We start from the raw sequence: 20,719 nt of genomic DNA on the forward strand, positions 1-20,719 counted from the left end.
TGTCCAAATAATCAGATGTATTAAACATCAGATCATTTTGGATGTAATTAATAAATGATAGTCCAGATGAGTGCTCTCCATAGCTAGTCCTTTTCTCCAAAGCAAAATCTTCGTGAATTATGGCAATTACTTTATCTCAATCTGAGCATTAAGCACCAAACAGGGAAACAGGGAAGAAAGGGCAGCGGGCCAGATTTACAAAGATATTTAGGTGCCAGGTAGGATTTACAAAAGTATATAAGGGTGTTATGTGCCCAACTCCCAATGAAAGAGTTAAGCACCCAACTCACTTAACATACTTTTATAAATCCCACCTAGCATCTACCTGCATCGTTGGAATTCCAAATCCTTTTATAAATCCAACATAAAGTGTTTTCCAATAATGTTACTAAAGAATTTAGGAGCTGATTCTGATATTGTTTCATGTTGAGTAGCACCTTACTCTGCAAATAGTCCTTTCAGAATTGATAGGGCTGTTTATGAAGTAAGCCACCGCTCAGCGTGAGTAAGAGGAACAGAATCTGGTTCTTAAGAGATTTACTCAGCAAACATCTCAATTTTGGGACAATTCCCCCCCCCCCCCCCACACACACACAGAGAAAAAAGGGTTCCAGGTAGATTAGATCTCCTCTAATGGTCAACCATGCCTATATGTTCATTTTATAGATGCTAAGCAGGGTAGGTTTTAGGCAACATCTGTTACGGGGTAATAAGAGGGGGAAGTACAAATAGGAATCTTGTAAGTATATGCTCAAAGCATGAGATGGTAACCTGCTGTTCCCTTCTACTGGGAGCACTAGAGAGGTGGACTAGTCTGAGATAACTCTCCTGCAGCTTGGGGAGATAGAGGGCAAGGTTTGGGGGGATTGTGAAGCTCCAAACTGCACATATCTTTCTTTTAACATTTTCTTTTATACATTTTAAATTAATTTGATCTAAGCCACCGCTTCACTACCCAAGTCAACTTTGTGTTTTACTCGCTGGCCAAAACAAATATCAGGAAGTCTTGCATAGTCCCAGCTTAGATTTTTCTAATGGAAAGGGAGGTTTTCTATATGTGTAATTATTGTACCTCTGCTTGAGAGAAGATGGTTGAAAAATCTGAACCAAAAACAGGAAAAAGAAATATTCCTTCCTTTGTTTTAGTTCATTTTGTTGCTCAAAGCAGAATGCAGCCCTGTGTGACAGGGTTCTAAGCAGAAAACTGCTTAGCCACCCCTCTGTCACTCCAGCTCCAATTAAAGGAGGAGAATTGGAGCTGGGTAGATCACCTGGCCCTGATTGGGGAAGCTGGAAGAGCTGCTGCCTCATCAGGCTGGGGCTGGATAAAAGCGCCAGGGGAGGAGCTGGAAAGAGGGAAGGTGCACTAGAGGAAAGGCAGTGAGAGGAAGCAAAGAGCGATAGCTTTCCCCCTCTCTCCTGCTGGTGGACTGTAAGAAGAGGACTATATGTATGGTGGAAAGGTGGTGGGAATACAACTTGTAAATAAAAGCATCACGTGAGCACTTGCAGCAAGGTTTCTGTGTGACTTTCTGAGCCCAGTGGGGGCAGGAGCCCAGAGGGCCCTGTTACACCCTGATTTTCTTTCTGGTGTCAGCACACAGAAATCATAATTTTCAGTCCTGCTGCTTACTGTTTTTTCCCCCTATTTTGTTTATTTCATAAAATGGCTTTGTGGAACCCAGCATTACTGTGACATAACCAATCCTTAATGCCATCATCAGATCCTCAGCTGAGAGCTCACAAGAGCTGTGGCAAACCCAATCAAGTAACTGCAAGGAAATTGAAGCTAACTTGTTTTGAACCTCATAATAGAGGTAGCTTGAAAGGTCAGAGAGAGGACAATTGTGGGCAAGAAAAGTGTGGCTGTCCCACAGAATAACCTGCAGGGAGTTTTACATTAAACACAAAACCTGCAAAACTTCATCACCAACATCCATCTTCGGTTTTGGCCCAAAGGATTTCCACGTGGCTGAACCCCCATTGAATTCAGTGGGACTCTGCATAGCTGCAGAGGTCCATGTGTAGGGGAGCTCCTTACAGTGTTGGAGCCTTAGATTTGAAATAGCCCTTAGGTTTTAAATAAGTGAATGGCCTGTCCATACTTTATTATTATTTACCTCTTGAAGAGTGCACATCTGCATTTGCCTAAAATAGGTGATTACATAGGTGGTTAGTGACAGATATGATACACAGAATGCACATTTATGCCTCTCCTCTAAACTGGATGGCAGGTTGCTACCTTAGTACACAATAGGCTTACTTTAGTACACAATAGGCTAATTTAAAAAAAATGTCCATTTAGCAAGACCAGTCTAAGGTTTGAATTTTGTGCCTGTTCAAAAGAATGGCCATTCAGGGACAGAGCATTACAAATCTGAGTACCTGCCTACTGAGACTTGCACATCCAACTGCATTTCCTTCATTACTTGTGGCTGTGACAAGTTCCAAGATCTGTAATAGGAAATATAAATCATGTAGTCCATCAAACAATACAGGAGGCCAAATCTTCTGTTCGTGTAAATAGGCACTATCCAAAGAAGTGACACCTATTTATAATATATATCAAAAACATATGGTACACAACAGTGGATTTTATTTTATTTTGGGTGATTAAATATTGCTCATACACAGACAACATTGACATTTAGTTCAATATGCAGTTACCCAGTTACCTAAGAAGATGTAGTTACAGTGTACTTACATGTGCATTTTTGTTGTTAAAGTGTATACATTACAAAATGTTTAAAATGAATATTATCACACCTGTTACCAGGAGTTCCACAAAGGGCCAGATGTTCAAAGGTATCTAAGTGCTTAACATGCAGATAGGAACCTAGGACGATTTTCAGAAGTGCTATTGATAGGAGTTGAGGACTTCTGAAAATCCCACTATGTCCCTATCTTCATCTTTAAGTATCTTTCAAAATTTGTCCCAAATGAACGTGTGTGGTAAAATAGTACATGCAGTATAGCATCATATTTTGCATATGTGTATTGCATAGTAAAGAGGTCACTTATGCAGGCAGTAAATGACCACTATGATATTTTGGCCCTAAGAGGAGCTTGCTCAAGGATATCATGGTATGGGAGGTGACCATTTCAAATAGATTCAGCAATCCCAGTTTCATGCACCCAGTCTACTTTGGTATGTTGCTTACACATAGTTTGTTTTACAACTAAAAACTTGTGGTGTATGTAGAGTCAATATCCTTTGAACATAGTTCACCAATACAAATAGAATTCTAATAACAGCTTTCACAGTAGGCTTAATTCAGCTACCACTGAAGTCAATGGAAAGAGGCAATGAAAGTTAGATCAGGCCAACAGTGTGTGTGCATGTGTAAGGCAATGGTTTTTAGAATTTCATAGAGCTAAGCTGCTAGAACATAGCCTTGAGCCAGGACCTGGGAGCTGTTACACTCCAGCGAGGGACACAGTGGACAGTATGGGCTGAAGCTAATGGAATCCTTGACATAGGGGGCTCATTCATTAAAAGGAAGCTTTGTTTTTTCATATGCTTGTGTGTGTGTTTCAGTTTCATAGATTCCAAGGTCAAAAGGAATCATTGTGATAATCTAATGTGATTCTTGTATAACACAGGCTACAGATCTTCCCCAAAATAATTCTTAGAGCATATTGGTTCCATATCCTACCTTCTCGATTTTTGGTACCATTTGTAACAGATGTTGCTGATATCACTGTGTGCTTGAGTTGCATGAGGCCAGTTCTTGCACCCTTGAAATACATCTCTTAGCAGCTTCGGAGAAGGGGATTTTATGCCTTTGTTAATTAAGTGGCAATATAGTGCACTCCCTCTTTCCTGTCCCTCCCCTCCCCTGATTTATTTACATTACCTGGGCTGCAGTTTGTGCTAATAGCCGTGCTTCAGGAATGCAGGTCATTCAAATGGCATCCAAAGAACTGTTTGAGGGGGCACGAAGGGGCAAACCATGCCCATCTCAGCCATTGTGAGGACTCTCTGGCATCCGAACCAGTGAGGTTCTGCTATGCAATGAGGATAGTGAGGCAGGAATCCAGGAGTGGGGCACCGAGGAGTGTCCACCCTCAGTGTGGCATGGAACTGTAGCAGTTCAGAGTGGGCCATAGGAAGACTGGAAGAACAGAGGCTTGCTGTTAGATGGTTCTTTCCATTTTCTTCCCCACCCCCCCCCCTTTTTTTTTTTTATAGATCAGGACTGAAGTGCATCAGTCAAACTGGGTTCCCAAGCTTGCTTGGTTTAAGGTTGCTTAGCATCTTCCCACCCTGTGGTTGACTGTAGCTGGAGCTTTGATTCCTTATTAACATAAGCACCACACCCATATTCAGAAAACCATTGTATTGTCCTGAGACAGGCTTTCCAACTCACTTGAGTTCCTTTGAAAATTTAAACCTAAGGGAGATGGGCACAGATTTGGACACCTGTCTCCATAAAGGCTCCTGGGAAAATCTCAACCTTAAACCCAAAATAAAGGAGGAGGGTGAATATTTTACCATTTGTGTGTATTTAACTAGCACCCAACAATTCTTTTTTGCCAGAATCAGGGAATACTGGGCCAAATTAATCACTCCCCTGACTTCAGTTGAGCTCTTGAAGGGGGAATTTGGACCATTGTATCACAGCATTGATATTGCTATTTTAAAGTGAAAGTTTTAAAATAAATGTCCAGGTTGATAAGCCCAAAATGTCTCTTCTGATTTTTTTCTATTGACTGACACAGTCAATTTTATTCTTTCTGTAAGTGGATAATAAAACCCAAAAAAGCAATGTGCATGGAAAACTTTAAGAATGAATCTGAGAAGCCAAGCACTCACAAGCAGTCATCCGGCAATGATAAAGTTCTGTGAATTTGCGATGGAAGAAATGACAGCACCGCACTTAAAGTCGGGGGAACGTTGTCTGGGCTTGCTGAGGGAAGGCAGCAGTGCTTTATGGTGGGGGGGGAGGGAGAGGGAAATGTGATCAGAAACTGCTGCAAAAGGTGAACAGGAATGTAAAAGGTGAGGTCAGAAGGCTCTAAAAGTGCAAGTCCTGGGTATTGGAAGCCCCTTTTTCCACACCGCAGGCAAGGCAGTCCCCCCCACCCCCCCACAGAGGTGGCGAATATCAGATTGGGTTAGGACCTGCTGTGGGCATTGTGCTAGTCACTACTTTTTAGGGGGGCTGGGAAGGAATTTTTCCTGCACCACCAGATTGGCTTTGGTGGAGTGAGTTTTTTTCACCTTCCCCAGAGCTGGTGTCAGGGAGGACCTTTTCTGGTAAGAAGAAAAGGTGGTAGACTATATATCGCAATTTATTTTGTAAGTGTGGGGCGGATGTCCAGTGCAGGTACTCCATAGGGAAGGCATCCAGTGACCAGATAAATAGCCTGGTAAAGGTCTTAAAAGGAGGTGCTGAATAAAGGAACAGAACAGGGGAGGTGGGTTTGGGACACCTATGATTGGTACGGCAGGGAGCCAATCGCACCCCATTCTTATAATTTACCTTAACCATTCTACGAGGAGGGTGGGTGGTAAGGTCCAAGCTATGGGTTGGCTGAGGGGAACCTGGATGGAAAATGAAGGGGGGCTGGTGCGGGTAATGATTTGAATAAACATGTATTTGCCTGCACTGTACACTTATCTGCCGGGTGGACCCAGGCAACTATATAATAAAGTTGTGGCCTGATTAAAATCCATATCAAGTGTCTCCTGTCCTTTTGGCATAGCCAGACAATTATTATGTATACATAGTGCTTTAAAGAGCTTAGTGCTTGTCCCAAGAAAGCTTAGAAAGGCACAAATGGGTACAGTACAATACACAAAGATAGTGCAATGTATTGTAATTCTGACCTGTATGGCCCACCACCGGTAGGGGTGAGAAAATAGTTTAGTCTCTCTCTGCTCTTTGCTCAGACAATCCTTGGCTACCATGATGACATTTCGAACAGGGATGCAAGGTATGGTGGTGAGTCAGTGACATAGATCTCAGCAGGAGTATCTACTCTACTTTGCCTTTTCCTCACCTTTCATTCGATTCAGCTCCCTCTTTCTTGAGCACTTGTCATGTGTTAATGACAAGAAAGCATAGCCTCAGTTAAAGTTCCAATGTAAAATGCCACATATTTCAACATGAAAAAGATCTAAATAGGCAGTAGAGCACTAGATACCAGTTAATTTCCCTGTAATATCCTTTGTTGTTCTGCAAATCAGCAAAGAAACATTTGCAGTTCTGTATTTTCATCAGTAGGTTGGGTTAGCAAATTGTACAGTTGTTACTACATAATAGCAGGAGTTGCCTGTGGTGAGACACCATGAGTTTCATAGTGTGTCCCTGATGGGGAAGGCCAGATTTTCAAAATGACCTCACCCTCATGTATGAATCTGACACTGACACACACACACACACGCGCGCGTACATGTGTCTTTGCATGCACAGAAACCCCACATTTTCCCATGTTTATAGATACAAATCAGCGAGCTAGTTGTTTAGCTATCCAAACTTTGCATATACATTTAGGGAATGGGGGAAATCAAAGTAAATGCATTTATCTTTTAATTTTAATCTAATGGATGATGAACTGGAAACGATGGAAGAAATATCTGATATATGTAAAAAGCTGGAAATACATGTCATCAGTGATCTCTGCAGTCAAAACAACTGTACGTAAGCATGGAATATGATGGAGAGGAGAATCAAACATCTTGAGCAAGACACACATGTCTTGAGGACATGCTTTATGAACCTGGCTGACTTGTATTTAACAAATCCTTATCCATCAAGTATTAAATATGAAATGGGACCTAGTATATTTTAGTGCTTGAAACTAATCCTGCAGAAATATCCAACAGACTTGCACCACAATACAGAATATGGTAATTTAAAATATGACCAGAGATGTGTGATCAGAGGAGATGTGCTCTGAATTGCAGCTCAAAAGGAGGAGGACTTAATAAGAGAGTGATATAAATTGTTGGTATTTCTCAATTTGAGTCCAGCAGCAAAATGGAAGAGAAAAGAACATAATGTTATAAACATGTATTTGAAATTAATGGATTTCATCTTTCCAGCACAACTCCAAGTGATTTATCCAAATGAAATCTTTCTATTCAGGGTTGTGACCTGTGGATCAAAGAGGAATAGAAAGTACAGTGTGATTTGAAAAGCTGCAGAGAAGGACTGTTTCAAATCAGACTGTCAGAATCTTTTAAACTCTCATTTACAATTTCTGTTGATTATAAATACAACCTACAGAGTAAAGCCAATAAACTCTGTCTTGTTTGTTTTTATGTCAGGAAAGTGTGAGTAACTTGTTCTTCCTGGGCTTTGTATCACCCATACTGCTAACACAGTAACAACATGTATGATTTCTATAGGCAGCAGCCAAATAACTTTACAGTGAATCTTGTTGCTTTCATTTCAGAGTTCAGTTTTAATGATTGTTAACTAACTGAATGAATGCTCAGCCCCCTCGTTATTAAAACCGTTTGCCCCTTGCAAATGACGTATGGATGTTCAGTATTCAAGAGCTCATATCCTTAAAGGTGTTGGTTGAATTGAAATTAATCCATTGAAGTCAATAGGAATTGCAGATGGGTAGCACTTTGCAGGAGATGTCACAAGTTATTTATAGTACAGTCATGCCTATTTTCTGCTGCTTCTCCTGTGTGTACTCAGGCCACAAAAGAGTAGCATGGACATGGTAAAGCTGTGCAGAATGATTGATTCAGTATTAGCAAATTATGTTTAAATGTCCCAAGGGTGTAACCCATACCAGAAAATACAGGGCAAGGATGTTGTGATCATTGTAGCCTGTTACCTTAAATTACAAGGTGGAGTGAATCATCTGTGCTCTGTATGCTAGCCGTTAATTGTAAGAATATATAAGTGTGTGACTTACTTTACTTCAGCCTTTAAGGGTTGAGCCTTGTGGTTCAATATAGCCTACTATTTGCAAATTCCTTTGGGAGTGTCCTGGATGAAAGGTGCTGTTATACATGCACTGTCTTAATAATAAGAAGACAGCAATTATCTGCAGAAAATAACACTGTGATAGTCATGATGGCTCCCTGAAAATAAAGAGAACCTGCAATTATCATGGGAATAAATCTTTAACATGTAAATGTAGAATGTCATTGATTTGTTAAAATTTGAACAATGAAAACATTCCTCTTTTAAACTCTTAAAGTAGCAATTTCATTATTGATACATCATGCCTTGGAGCAAAATTATGCACTGGAATGTGGAAACGCTGGGTCCCTGACCAACCTGTAAATTGATTTTAAACTCCTATTTTCTGCAGGCAAAACTGCTCCAAATTCTAGTCAAAAAATATTCCTAATCTTTATTAATGCGTAGGCATTAATTGGGATGTGTGAAGAGCCTTTGTTTAATTTTCATGACTGTTGCCACCACTCTGCTGCTTTTCTTGGAGCATAAAATAAAGTCAATGTAGATCATCACTTTCTGACAAATGTTATGCTGTGCTCTTGGAATTGTTTAATGCATATTTATACCAGCATGAGATCTGAAGCTATGTAGTTTCATGTTTGCTCTCTCACTATTTTATCTCTGATCCTGCTACCACTGAGACAACACCAAACCTCCCATAAGGCTCCTTAGATAAAACATACAGCAAAAGTAGCTTTCCTAAGGAAAGGCCTCAATTCAAAGGCTATTAAATCAATGGACATTGTCTCATTGATATCAACAGGCTTTGGATCAGGCCTCAACAAGAGGTTACAGTAGAAGCACTTCTGAATTCTGTTTTGATCTTATGTCTTACAGATTAATAGAGAAGCTGAATCTGGGATTTTTGATTGGAACACAAACCATTCCAGTCCAGCATTGTTTTATTTTACCAAACTCTTAGCTCCCTAGTTGGGTAATTAAGAGCCGCAAAGCTGCTGTCCACGTGGACTGGTGCTGACATTTCTCGTCCACCTGCCAGAGCCTCTCCAGCTAAACCCAGAGACATGGCAACGAATGGAACAAAAGTTGCAGATGGACAAATCTCCACTGAACTTAGTGATGCTTCAATCACCAATGACAAGCCTAAAACCTTGGTAGTGAAAGTACAGAAGAAGAAAACAGATATTCCAGACCGAGACAACTGGAAAGGAAGATTTGACTTTCTTATGTCCTGTGTGGGTTATGCCATTGGCTTGGGGAATGTGTGGCGATTTCCATATCTTTGTGGCAAAAATGGCGGAGGTACACATTTTATTTTATGTTTGTAGCCTGCAGTATATATTTAGACTAGACCTCCCCACAACATGTTTATTTTAACATTAAAGTGTAAGTTGCTGCTAATCTTTTTCCACCTATAAAAATAAGAAAATTGTTTGTTTGGTGTGGCAGGGAGGGTGCCATCAAGGAATTGGTTATAGCTCCTTGATTCTCAGGGTGGATTTCACTGCTGTGGGGCCTGTGGAGGTCAGAGCAGCCTGGGGGCTGGCAACTTTAATTAGCCATAGCTGGGGCACATTACAGTACCTCCTCCTCACCCACTACACCTAGGATGAATTTGTGGGGAGATGGTGCGAGGGCTGGCTACACCAGCTGTGAGCTTCCCATTGCAGGGTAATTCTCATCTGGCCAGATCCAGCTACTTTCCTTCCCCTTTGTGCCACCTGAACTATTTTAAAAGCAAGCATTCCAAACGATAGTGGGTAAAGTCCCTTTCTCTGTGACTTTCTAAAGGCATTCATGAATGTTAGCTATTTTGAATAATCAAAATAAAAATGATACCATGAAAAAAATCTGCTGTATAATAAGTATGGAAGTATCGGACTCTTCATAAAAATGTAGATTTAAGATAACTTTTCCCTGTAACAGACCACTTGCTGTATTCCTTTTAGGAGCATTCCTGATTCCATATTTCCTTACTTTAATTTTTGCTGGAGTTCCACTGTTTCTTTTGGAATGTTCCCTTGGTCAGTTCACATCTATAGGAGGCCTCGGAGTCTGGAAGCTTGCTCCAATGTTTAAAGGTACAATATGAGATTTGTATTAACATCTACTGTTCTGATACTTCTAGGTCACAGAAGCTGTTCAATGCACTTACAGAGCACATACAATGTTCCTTCATTTTTACTTTGCTCATTTTTTTAAAGAAACATCTGATTTTTTGAAGTGGGGCTGAAACTTTCAAAGTCATCTAAAGGATTTAGACACTCAGATTCCATTAAAATTAATAGAAGTTGGGCATCCGAATTTCTTGAGTAGTTCTGAAAATCTCAGAATAAATGTTTTACTTAGTCTTATAAATTTATATTTCTGATAGAATATAGAATAGTAAAGATTGTTTTGAATAGTTCTATGTGGAGCAGGTATAAAACATAATGGTTTCAGTTCAAAGCAGTGTCAGACAATCTCCTTTTATCCTGGTTCATATGGGTTTTCAGCCCCTATTATTTATTAATATTATTATTTGTATTACAATAATGCCTAGAGGACCCAATAGAATAACTTTAAGTTTGAACTTCAGAGCAAAACTTAGTCCAAACTTCTTAGTTTTTCCTGGTTTGAGATGCCAACAGTGAGAAACCATGAGTTTTGTCTTGGTTGTAAATGAAACCACAGCACCCAGAGCTAGGGCTTTGGGTTAGTAGTGAAACCTGAAATGAAACAAGTTTCAAATATGTATTCAAAAGTTAGTTCTGCTCCGCACTACAGTACACATTTTAGCTTTCCTGCATTGCTATCTGTGTGTGTGACTTTCCCCGTCGAATGCAGACCATGCCATACTTATTCTCACCTTGTCCCACTCTTGTCTGGATTACTGCAATAGGACTACACCTGGAGAGCATTTTGGAAAATTCAGGCGATGCAGGTTACAGCTTACATAATGGTGTTTCCCACAGATAACACATTACATCTGTGCTCTATAGTGTACACCAGATCTTCTCCAGGCACAATTCAAAATACTGACTTTGATCGGCAAAGTCTTTTATGGTTTGGGTCCCATGTACCTCTGAGATCAGCATGAATACCATACAGTCCCTCGAGGGGTTCCCGTGGGAAGCTGAGGGTGGGGTATTCTCAGTGGATAGCCCACAGTTCTGCTCCCTGTCTTTGGTCCAACACAGCCTGAGTTTTCTGGCTGCTGGAGGATAATTATTCTCTATCCACAGGCAGTTTCTGAGGGACCAGGGTTGAGGTGTGGTGACTGACTTGAGGAAGCAGCATGGTAGAGTGTGGGTTTGTGGGTTGGGAGCTTTTCATATGTATTGAAACAAAGTACTGCACATAAAACTAGGCCTCAGTTTTCAAAAGTACCCGCTCATTTTGGGGTGCCAACTAGAGACATCTAGGAGATGTTTGTTTTTGTTATTTTCAGAAGTGCTAAGCACCACAACTCCAGTGGAAGTCAATAGAAGTTGCAAGGGTTTATCATGTCACAAAATCAAGGATCAGGTATCTCAATTTGGGTACCCAAAAACATGAATCACCTAAAATTAGTGTCCACTTGTTATAATGCTACTTCTAGAGTTTCAACCGGGTACATGATCAATAAATCAATACGATGTAATTGTTCTGTATATGTTGTTTCCCCTTCCAACTGCCACCATTTGTATTAGTGCTGATGTTAAAAACATTGCTAAGAATAGTAGAAAAATCTCTAATATTCACTTTGTTTTGTTTTCCTGCAGGTGTGGGGTTAGCAGCTGCCGTCCTGTCCTTTTGGCTAAATATTTACTACATTGTGATTATTTCTTGGGCCATATATTACCTATATAATTCATTTACTACTGTAAGTGTGTGTGTACTTTTGTTTTAATAGAAGAAACAAAAACTTGTTGCTGAAAGCTGCTTAATCCAATCCACCTCCTTGTAAACATCACTGTAGATTGAAAAAATAATTTTTTTGAGAACTAAATTGAACAGAACCTCTTATTTAAGTAGAGAAAGTTTAAAAAATATAAACAAAGCACACAAAATCTCCCTTTTCCCCAACAAAAATTTAAACTGAAAAAAATGTATTCACGTTTTTTCGTTCAGAAAAATTACAAAATGAAACTCAGTGAAAATTTCATTTGGATTCAGTTTTTCTAAAAGCCAAAAATTACCAAAATGTGAGAATTTCAGATTTTTTCTCCCTATTTTCAATCATGATTGCATGGAATGAATGAGGTTTTGGTCCCTTAGACACCCACCACTTTTTTTCTCTTCCTTTTTCTCCTTTTATATTCTGTAACTTCTCAAAACTTCTCTAATTTTGGAAAAGTTAGAGTGGCAATGTTGCAATGTTCTGTTTTTCCTTTTGCCACTCTGTAACTTTTCCAGTGCTAACAAAGTTTTGAAAAGATACAGTGGAAAAAGTGATGGAGGAAAAAAAATGTTGGACATTATTCACTTTGTTGCACTTAGTGGGAAAAAGAAGGAAGACAGAAAAATGGGGGGGAGAAGGAAATTCAAAATGTTTTTGGTTTTCAAAAACTGAAACAAAACAAATTTCAGTTTCAAAGAAGTTTTTATTTCATTTCAGAATTTCCCCTTAAAAGATCAAAAGTGTTGTCAAAAGACCAAAAATGTTGTCTCAAGACATTTTCATGAAAAATAGTGTGTTCAAAGAAACCCTGTTTTTCATCAGAAAAATATTTCAGTTGAAAAATTTAAATGAGCTCTAAAGTTGAGTATTGTTTTTTTCAACAAGCAATATCACTAAAATAAAGGTCTATTATAACTGGAACTACAGTGAGCACATTGAAATTTTGGACTTATTAATTTCATATTTATTATTCATAATGTATTAAGCACCATTGCTGTACAACTGGACCCACTCATGCAGTTTTTATGAAGTTCTTACCCAGTCAAAACTCCTATTAAAATGAATGAGAGTTTTGCCTGAGGACAACACACTTCTTGTAGAGGGCAGTCTAAATCAATCTTCATTCTCTTCCACTATATGCTGAATTGAATTTCATGGAAACTTAAGTGGTATTCCACCCATATGTGTGATCTATACATTGTATGAGATGCCTTCCATTTAGTTCTCATCAGAGCAAGCACAGGTAAAACAGATCTGATCTTGTGTTCCTTATTTACCAAGATGCTCCACCCTTCTCCCCCAAAGAGAAAGAAAGAAACAAACAACAATGTAGCACTTGGTGAGCATAGAACAACAACTCCTCTTTCGAAACATTTTTCTCTATGCTGCCATGTTGTTATAAGATAGAGGCCCAGATTCTCTGGGCTGGCCAAACTCTGTTCGTCAGAAGACCATGGATGGGGGAGGACAAAGATAGCTTTTCTGCATCTTTGGGGTTCCCTAATCCTGAGATTGGTTCAGTTCCCCTCAGTGCATTTTAGAGCAGCCTCAAGCCAATTTGTAACAGCCTCAAGGCAGTTTGTAAATTAAAGAGGTCAGTTAAGGCAGCTGTATGACTAATTTGTGCCAATGAAGTGTCTGAAAGGGGCCATGGTAGAGCCAAGAATCTGGCTCAGTTTGTTGATGATGTTTTGTTGTTCAGTATTGTGCATGCCACAATGGAAATTCAGCTTCCATTAGTCTCTTTCGACTTGGCTTTTCTAAGGAAGCTTCATTTTGCTTCTCATTATTTTCTATAGTTCGTATTTAAGAAACTTTTGTTTTCTATAAATTTAAAAAAATGGGTAGAAAAAACAGTTTGGTAAAGCCACTTTCAAAACACATTAAATTGAAATGAATACATACTCCATCATAACTTGCATCTTGTTTCTGGACAAGCTCTTTAGTTAGGGACTTAAGGTGTTTTTATGATTCATAGATTTAAGGCCAGAAGGGACAATTATCGCCATCTAGTCTGAGCTCCTGTACAATACAGGCCATAGAACTTCACTCAGTAATTTCTGCATCAAACTCATAATGTCTGTTTCAGCTTTAACATATCTTTTAGTCTTGATTGAAAGTGACAGAGAATCCACCATGTTTCTAAGTGAGTTGTTCCAATGGTCAGTTACCGTCACAGCTAAAAAGAATTGGGCCTTATTATTAGTCTGAATTTGTATAGCTTCAGCTTCCAACCACTGGATCTTGTTATGCTTTTCTCTGCTACATCTAATATCAGAAATGTCTTCCCCATGTAGGCACTTGTAGACCATGATCAAGTTACCTCTTAACCTTCTCTTGGATAAACTAAATAAAATGAGGTTCTTGAGTGTCTCACTATGAGGCATATTTTCCAGACCTTGAATAATTCTTGCAGCTCTTTGTTGAACCCTTTCCAGATTTTTCAGTATTATTTTTTAAATGGGAACTTCAGAACTGGACACAATATTTCAGTAATGGCCTCACTAATGTTGTATACATAGGTAATACCATCTCTCTACTCCTACTTGAAATTCCTCCTCTTATCTATCCAGAGATTGTGTCTGCTCTCTTACCTACAGCATTGCACTGGAAGCTATTGTCCAATTGGCTATCTACCATTACTCCCAAATACTTTTCAGTGTCACTCCATTTCAAAATATTGTCTCCCATCTTGTAAGTATGACACAAGTTCTTTGTTGCAAGATATATGACTGCATTTAGCTGTATTAAAGTGCACATTGTTCAAACCAAAGTGTACTTGACCAAACAGTCCAGGTCAGTATGTGTAACTGACCTGCCCTTATCATTTCCTCTCCACCATTTTTTGTGTTATCTGCAAATGTTAAGAAATGATTTTATATTTTTTCCAGATTATTGATAAAGATATTGAATAGCACTGAGTCAAGAGCAGATTCCTGTAGAATCCCACTAGAAACACCCCTTAGGATAATTCCCCATTTATTTATACAGTAATTACTTTGAGATATATCAGCTAACCCAGGGGTTCTCAAACTGGAGGTCGGGACCCCTCAGGGGGTCATGAGATTATTACATGGGGGGTCACAATCTGTCAGCCTCCACCCCAAACCCTGCTTTGCCTCCAGCATTTATAATGATAAATATATAAAAAGTGTTTTTAATGTATGAGGGGGGTCACACTCAGAGGCTTGCTATGTGAAAGGGGTCACTAGTACAAAAGTTTGAGAACCACTGAGCTAACCAGTTACTGAGCCATTTAATTTGCACTATACTGGTTTTGCATAGCACTGATATTTTTTATGGGACTAAGTCAAATGCTTCACAAAAGTCTAAGTCTATTAAGTCAATACAGCAGCCTTGATCAAGCAAAACTGTAATCTCAAAAAGGCATCAAATCTGTTTGTTGACCGTCCTTTATTTCTTTACTGCTTGCATCCCATATCAGTCTTTTCATGATCTTTCCCGGCATTTATATCAGCCAACCAGCCTATAATATCCTAGGTCATCCCATTCACTCTTTTAAAATATTGGTGAAACATGTAGTTTTTTCCAGTCCTCTGGAACTTTCCCAATGTTCCAAGATATATTAACAATCAATTTTAGTGATTCAGAGAGCCCCTCAGCCAATTCTTTTAATACTCATGTGTGTCCTGTTGATTTTAAAAGGTTTGACTTTAATAGTTTCTGTTTAACATCCTTGTGAGTTACTAATGGAATAGAAAGTATTTCCTTATTACTGTAAGACAGTGGTTCTCAAACTTCTGTGCTGGTGACCCCTTTCACATAGCAAGCCTCTGAGTGTGACCCCCTAATAAATTAAAAACACTTTTTTATATATTTAACACCATTATAAATGCTGGAGGCAAAGCGGGGTTTGGGGTGGAGGCTGACAGCTTGCGACCTCTCATGTATTAACCTCGCGACCCCCTAAGGGGTCCCGACCCTCAGTTTGAGAATCCCTGCTGTAAGATGTGAATACATCATCCTGCTTCTTTACAAATACAGAACATAAATATTTATTGAAAACTTCTGCTTTTTTCACTCATGATTGACAATTTTACCATCCTTATCTAATATTGAACAAATATAATATTGACCTCAATACCTGGGAAGCTATTAGGGAAATGTATAAAACATTCCATTTGCAAATACTTGAAGGATGAAGGAGTGATCACTAGCAGCCAGCATGGATTTAATAAGAACAAATCATGCCAAACCAGCTGGATTTCCTTCTTTGACAAGGTAACTGGTTTGGTGATAGGGGGAATGCAGTGGACATAATATACCTGGACTTTAGCAAGGCTTTTGACACAGTCCCAAATGACATTCTCATAAGTAAGCTGAAGAAATGAGGACTCAGCAGAACTACCATTAAGTGGATATATAATTGGTTATACAGCCACAAACAAAGAGTAACTATTAATGGAATGATGTCAGATTGGAGGGAGGTTTCAAGTGGGGTTCCACAGAGATCTGTTCTGGGTCCAGTGTTATTTAACAGCTTTATTAATGACCTGGATGTAGGAATAGAGAGCATACTGATCAAATTTGCAAATGGCACAAAGCTAGAGGAGGTTGAAAACATTTTGGAGTATAGCACTAAAGTTGAAAGGTATCTTGATAAATTGGAGAACTGGGCTCTAAACAACAAAATGAAATTCAACAAAGGCAAATCTAAGGTGCTACACTCAGGGAAGATTAACCAAATGCACAAATACAGAATGTGGGATAACTGGCTTGGCAGCAGCACTGCTGAGAAAGATCTGGAAGTTGTGGTGGATCACAACCTCAACATGAATCAACAATGCAATGCTGTTGTAAAAAAAATCAAATGCAATTTTGGGTTGCAGTAACAGAGGCATAGCATGCAAGTCACAGGTGGTGATAGTACCACTCTACTTGGCGCTGGTTAGGCCTCAGCTGGAGTACTGTGTCCAATTTTGGTCACCGCTGTATAAAAAGGACATAGAGAAACTGGAAAGGATCTAGAGGTGAGCGACAAGTATGATCAAAAGGATGGAATGGAAGCCATATGAGCAAAGGCTGGAGGAACAGGGTATCATTAGTTTGGAAAAGAGGAGATTAAGCGGGGACACAATAGCAATCTTAAAATACTTGAAAGACTGCCATTAGAAAGATGGAGAACATTTGTTCTCTTTTGCCACAGAGGGCAGGACAAGAGGCAATGGGTTCAAATTATAACATAGCGGATTTAGATTAAATCTCAGGAAAAACTTCCTAACTGTAAAACCAATAGGACAATGGAACAGACTGCCTAGGAAAGTCGTGGAAGTTCCTTCACTAGAGATTTTCAAAAAGAGGCTGGATAGCCATCTGTCTTGGATGGTTTAGACACAACAAATCCTTCATCTTGGCCACTACAGGACCCTTAAATTCCCTTCTAACCCTATGGTTCTTTGAGACTATGATTCAATACCAATATTAGGATGTTGTTAGTTGATGATGCATTTAAAGAATTTCTTCCTATTTTCCTTAACCTTACTGGCCATAGATTTGTCATTGATACCTTTCAGCTTTCTTAAACATTTTCTTAAAGCATTCATAAACAATTCCCAAGTATCAGTCACACTTTTATTTTTTCCTCCCACTCAATTCTGCTCAAGATCACTTTCAGCTCTGGGAAATTGGCCCTCTTAAAGAACCAAGTTTGTTTGTTTGTGACTCTATTCTATTTGCACATAACATTTTCTGGATTTTGCATAACATGTTCTTCATGAAACAAAGTTGTTGGTAGTCTGGTATATGCTAGTAGCGTAGGATTGGAATCTAAATTGGAGTATTTTGACTTTCAATTCCCATGAAGTCTCTGATAAACTTACTCTGTGTGCTGTAATATGTGCAGTAGTCTGCAATAATACATAAAATCATTGGCTTCCAAAAGTATGACTATCAACAGGGTATATATTTTATTGACATCAGTGTTGTCCAAAATTACTTGTACAGATATTCAGTCATTGGATTCTGTTTTTTATCAAAACATCAATTCTTAAAGTAAGGAACACTGTTGTATAAAATGCCACTGGAAAATAGCAATTGTAGTTCAAGTTCCTGTAAACATCTCTCCTCCTCAGTCTGAGAGGGAACCTGAAACCTTTGGATGTGGTGTGCTCAACAATAGTCACATTTCATTACCTTTAATTTAACAAGGACTCCTGAGCTCCTCTCCAGAGCAGCCATAGCTTAAAGAACTGTCAATACGCTCTCACATTTTGAGAGGCATAGCTGATTCTGAAACATTTTTGTCTGATATGGTGAAGAAAGGAGGAAACGTTTTCACATTTGATTCATATGATAGAGAAGAAGTTAAATAACTTTTATGGCAGACATTCCCCCCCAGGACATACGTGCAGTGCAGAACTCAACCTACATTAGTTTTCGAGTCAGCTGTCATTCCTAGTTAGAGGATATACCTGAGGTAATGTTTACTTGTAAAACATTGTTAGTAGCTTGTCTCATATTTTTTCTTTTTAAATAGACTCTTCCTTGGAGACACTGTGGAAATGCATGGAACACAGAGCGCTGTTTCTCCAACTACAGTATAGCAAATACCACCAACATGACAAGTGCTGTGCTTGAATTTTGGGAGTAAGCTGAGCAGAATCTTTCTATACATCATTTGTGTGCATATGCATAGTTCAGCTTGTTATAATACATATACATACTCACTTCAGGATAAGCAGTTGTCAAATGTGCCATTCTTTTTGCTGATTCTAGACGCAACATGCACCAAATGACAGATGGACTGGAAAAGCCAGGGCAAATCCGATGGCCATTAGCGATTACACTGGCAATTGCCTGGATTCTAGTGTATTTTTGCATCTGGAAGGGGGTAGGCTGGACAGGAAAGGTAAGATTTAGAACTGTTGTAAGTGCTCTTAAACTAAAACTGTACCTATTTTGCTCAACCAAGTATTCTGAAAATTCATAAGGCAAGATGTACTAGTGACAGCCATCTTTCTGGAAAATGCCTCTGAGATATTGAATGCTGCCTTACTACAAAGTTTAAAATCTTCCATTTTTTTCACCCTGGATTTCTTTGTAAAGCATTTTGTAACAGTGTATGAAGGGTTTTGATAATTACTCCAAAATTACTTGATAATTATTAAAAATGAGAGAGAGCAAGAGAGAGACCAGATGGGTGAGGGAATTTCTTTTGTAGCATCAACCTCTATTGGTGGAAGGGGCAAGCTTTCAAGCTTCAAAGAGCATTTCCTCAGGTCTGGAGAAAGCTATTATAGTCTCCAAGCTAAATACAAGATGGGACAGATAGTTCTGCATAAGGGGTTCACACATATTGTAGAACTCCACTTAAAATGAAGTGGGCAATTGCCTATTCATCTCCTGGAACCAACACAGCTACAACAGCACTGCAATCAATGACTAAAAATGTCCATACAGAAATAATGAAAAGCTTCACGAAAAATGGGTCAATTTAAAACCATGTAAAATGGATGTAGATGTGATGTACACCTCCCTGCACCACAGTTGGTGAATCTGGCCCAATATGTTTAGTAATGTACCTGTACCTGTCACATGTACTTTGCACAAAATCCTGCGTGTAAGAAGAAATTCACAACTTCATACTTTGGATCAACAAGTAAGTCCCTGCTTAATAAAGCAGCTCTATGTATGTGGAGGCGCGGGGGAGAGGTTATAGTTTAAGGACTTAATTCTTAGCTACCCTAAGACTTCTTTGCACCACAATGGCAGTGTAGAGGGGAGCAGGTTGGTTACATCCAGTTTGAGGCCCCTTTACCTTGCATGGGCAGGTTAAAACAGCCTTAGAATAAATGAGAATCAGGCCACAGAAACTGAAACGTGCAACAGTTTGGATATTATCATTCAGGGTCTTCTGTGACCATCAATACTTATAAATCCCATACTAGACAATTAAGTGTTTATGTTAAACCATAAATCTACCACTAGGACATATGCTTTCCAATACTCCTGTATTCTCATTACTATATTACCTATATTGTGAATAGCCGCTGGTGATAGTAATATAATTGCAGTGTATTTACCAAAAACTACATTCACTGTACATTAACTACATGCATTTGAAATGTAGCTACAGTATAATTCTAAGCTCTGACCTTTATGCAACTGCACATTAGGCTGGAAAGGGTACAAAGAGCCTTTCCCCCTTGCACAGCCCTTGCTGGGGCCAGACAAAATTGCTGTCGTGCTGCAGGGAAGATAAGGACTACTCCCTTCCTACTTCCCTGGGGATGGCCTGGGACTGGGAACAGCATTTATCATAGACACTTGGGCTTCACTGTGTTTTTATGTTGTGCCCACTACCCCTTCTGTGATTAAAAAACCACCTCCCCAAATTAGCAAATCCTGGGAAAAAGTGCCATGGAGGTATGTGCTGCTGCGGCTCATTGTCTGTAGCAGCAGCTGCAGTTTACTGCTGGGTTGGGGTGCAGGATTCTACACCATCAGTCCCCACATAGGACATTGGCCTTTGTGCAGGGGACCAGAATTTGGCACTCCAACAAGATATAAAACACTATCATTCAGCAGCAAAATACAGATAATTGAAAGGAGGTAATTTAGTGACTGTTGAGTGCACATCTGCTCCCTTGGATCTTGGAGTCATCATAGATAGTTCTCTGAAGACATCAACACAGTGTGCAGAGGCAGTCAAAAAAGCAAACAGGATGTTAGGAATCTTTAAAGAGGGGATAGAGAATAAGACAGAGAATATATTATTTCCCTTATATAAATCGATGTTACTCCCACATCTTGAATACTGTGTACAGATGTGGTTTCCTCATCTCAAAAAAGATATACTGGCACTAGAAAAGGTTCAGAGAAGGGCAACTAAAATAATTAGGGGTTTGGAACGGATCCCATATGAGGAGACATTAAAGAGGCTAGGACTTTTCAGCTTGGAAAGGAGGAGACTAAGGGGGGATATGATAGAAGTATATAAAATCAT

General features: G+C 39.3%; 1 protein-coding gene across 14 annotated transcripts in view; it reads left to right on the forward strand.

The window, feature by feature from the left end:
* SLC6A1 (solute carrier family 6 member 1) overlaps nt 1-20,719 on the forward strand; it is a 164,900-nt gene that overhangs the window by 81,719 nt on the left and 62,462 nt on the right. For all 14 annotated transcript variants that reach the window (XM_039481420.1, XM_039481415.1, XM_039481417.1 and 11 more), the window contains 5 exons: nt 8,769-9,194; nt 9,842-9,973; nt 11,636-11,736; nt 18,251-18,360; nt 18,490-18,622. In XM_039481420.1, coding sequence (XP_039337354.1) covers nt 8,957-9,194; nt 9,842-9,973; nt 11,636-11,736; nt 18,251-18,360; nt 18,490-18,622 — 714 coding nt within the window. In that variant the 5' untranslated portion in view covers nt 8,769-8,956. The remainder of the gene's footprint in view (nt 1-8,768; nt 9,195-9,841; nt 9,974-11,635; nt 11,737-18,250; nt 18,361-18,489; nt 18,623-20,719) is intronic.

This window comes from Mauremys reevesii, linkage group 7 (genome assembly GCF_016161935.1).
Source record: "Mauremys reevesii isolate NIE-2019 linkage group 7, ASM1616193v1, whole genome shotgun sequence".
Classification (NCBI taxonomy): Eukaryota; Metazoa; Chordata; order Testudines; family Geoemydidae; genus Mauremys; species Mauremys reevesii.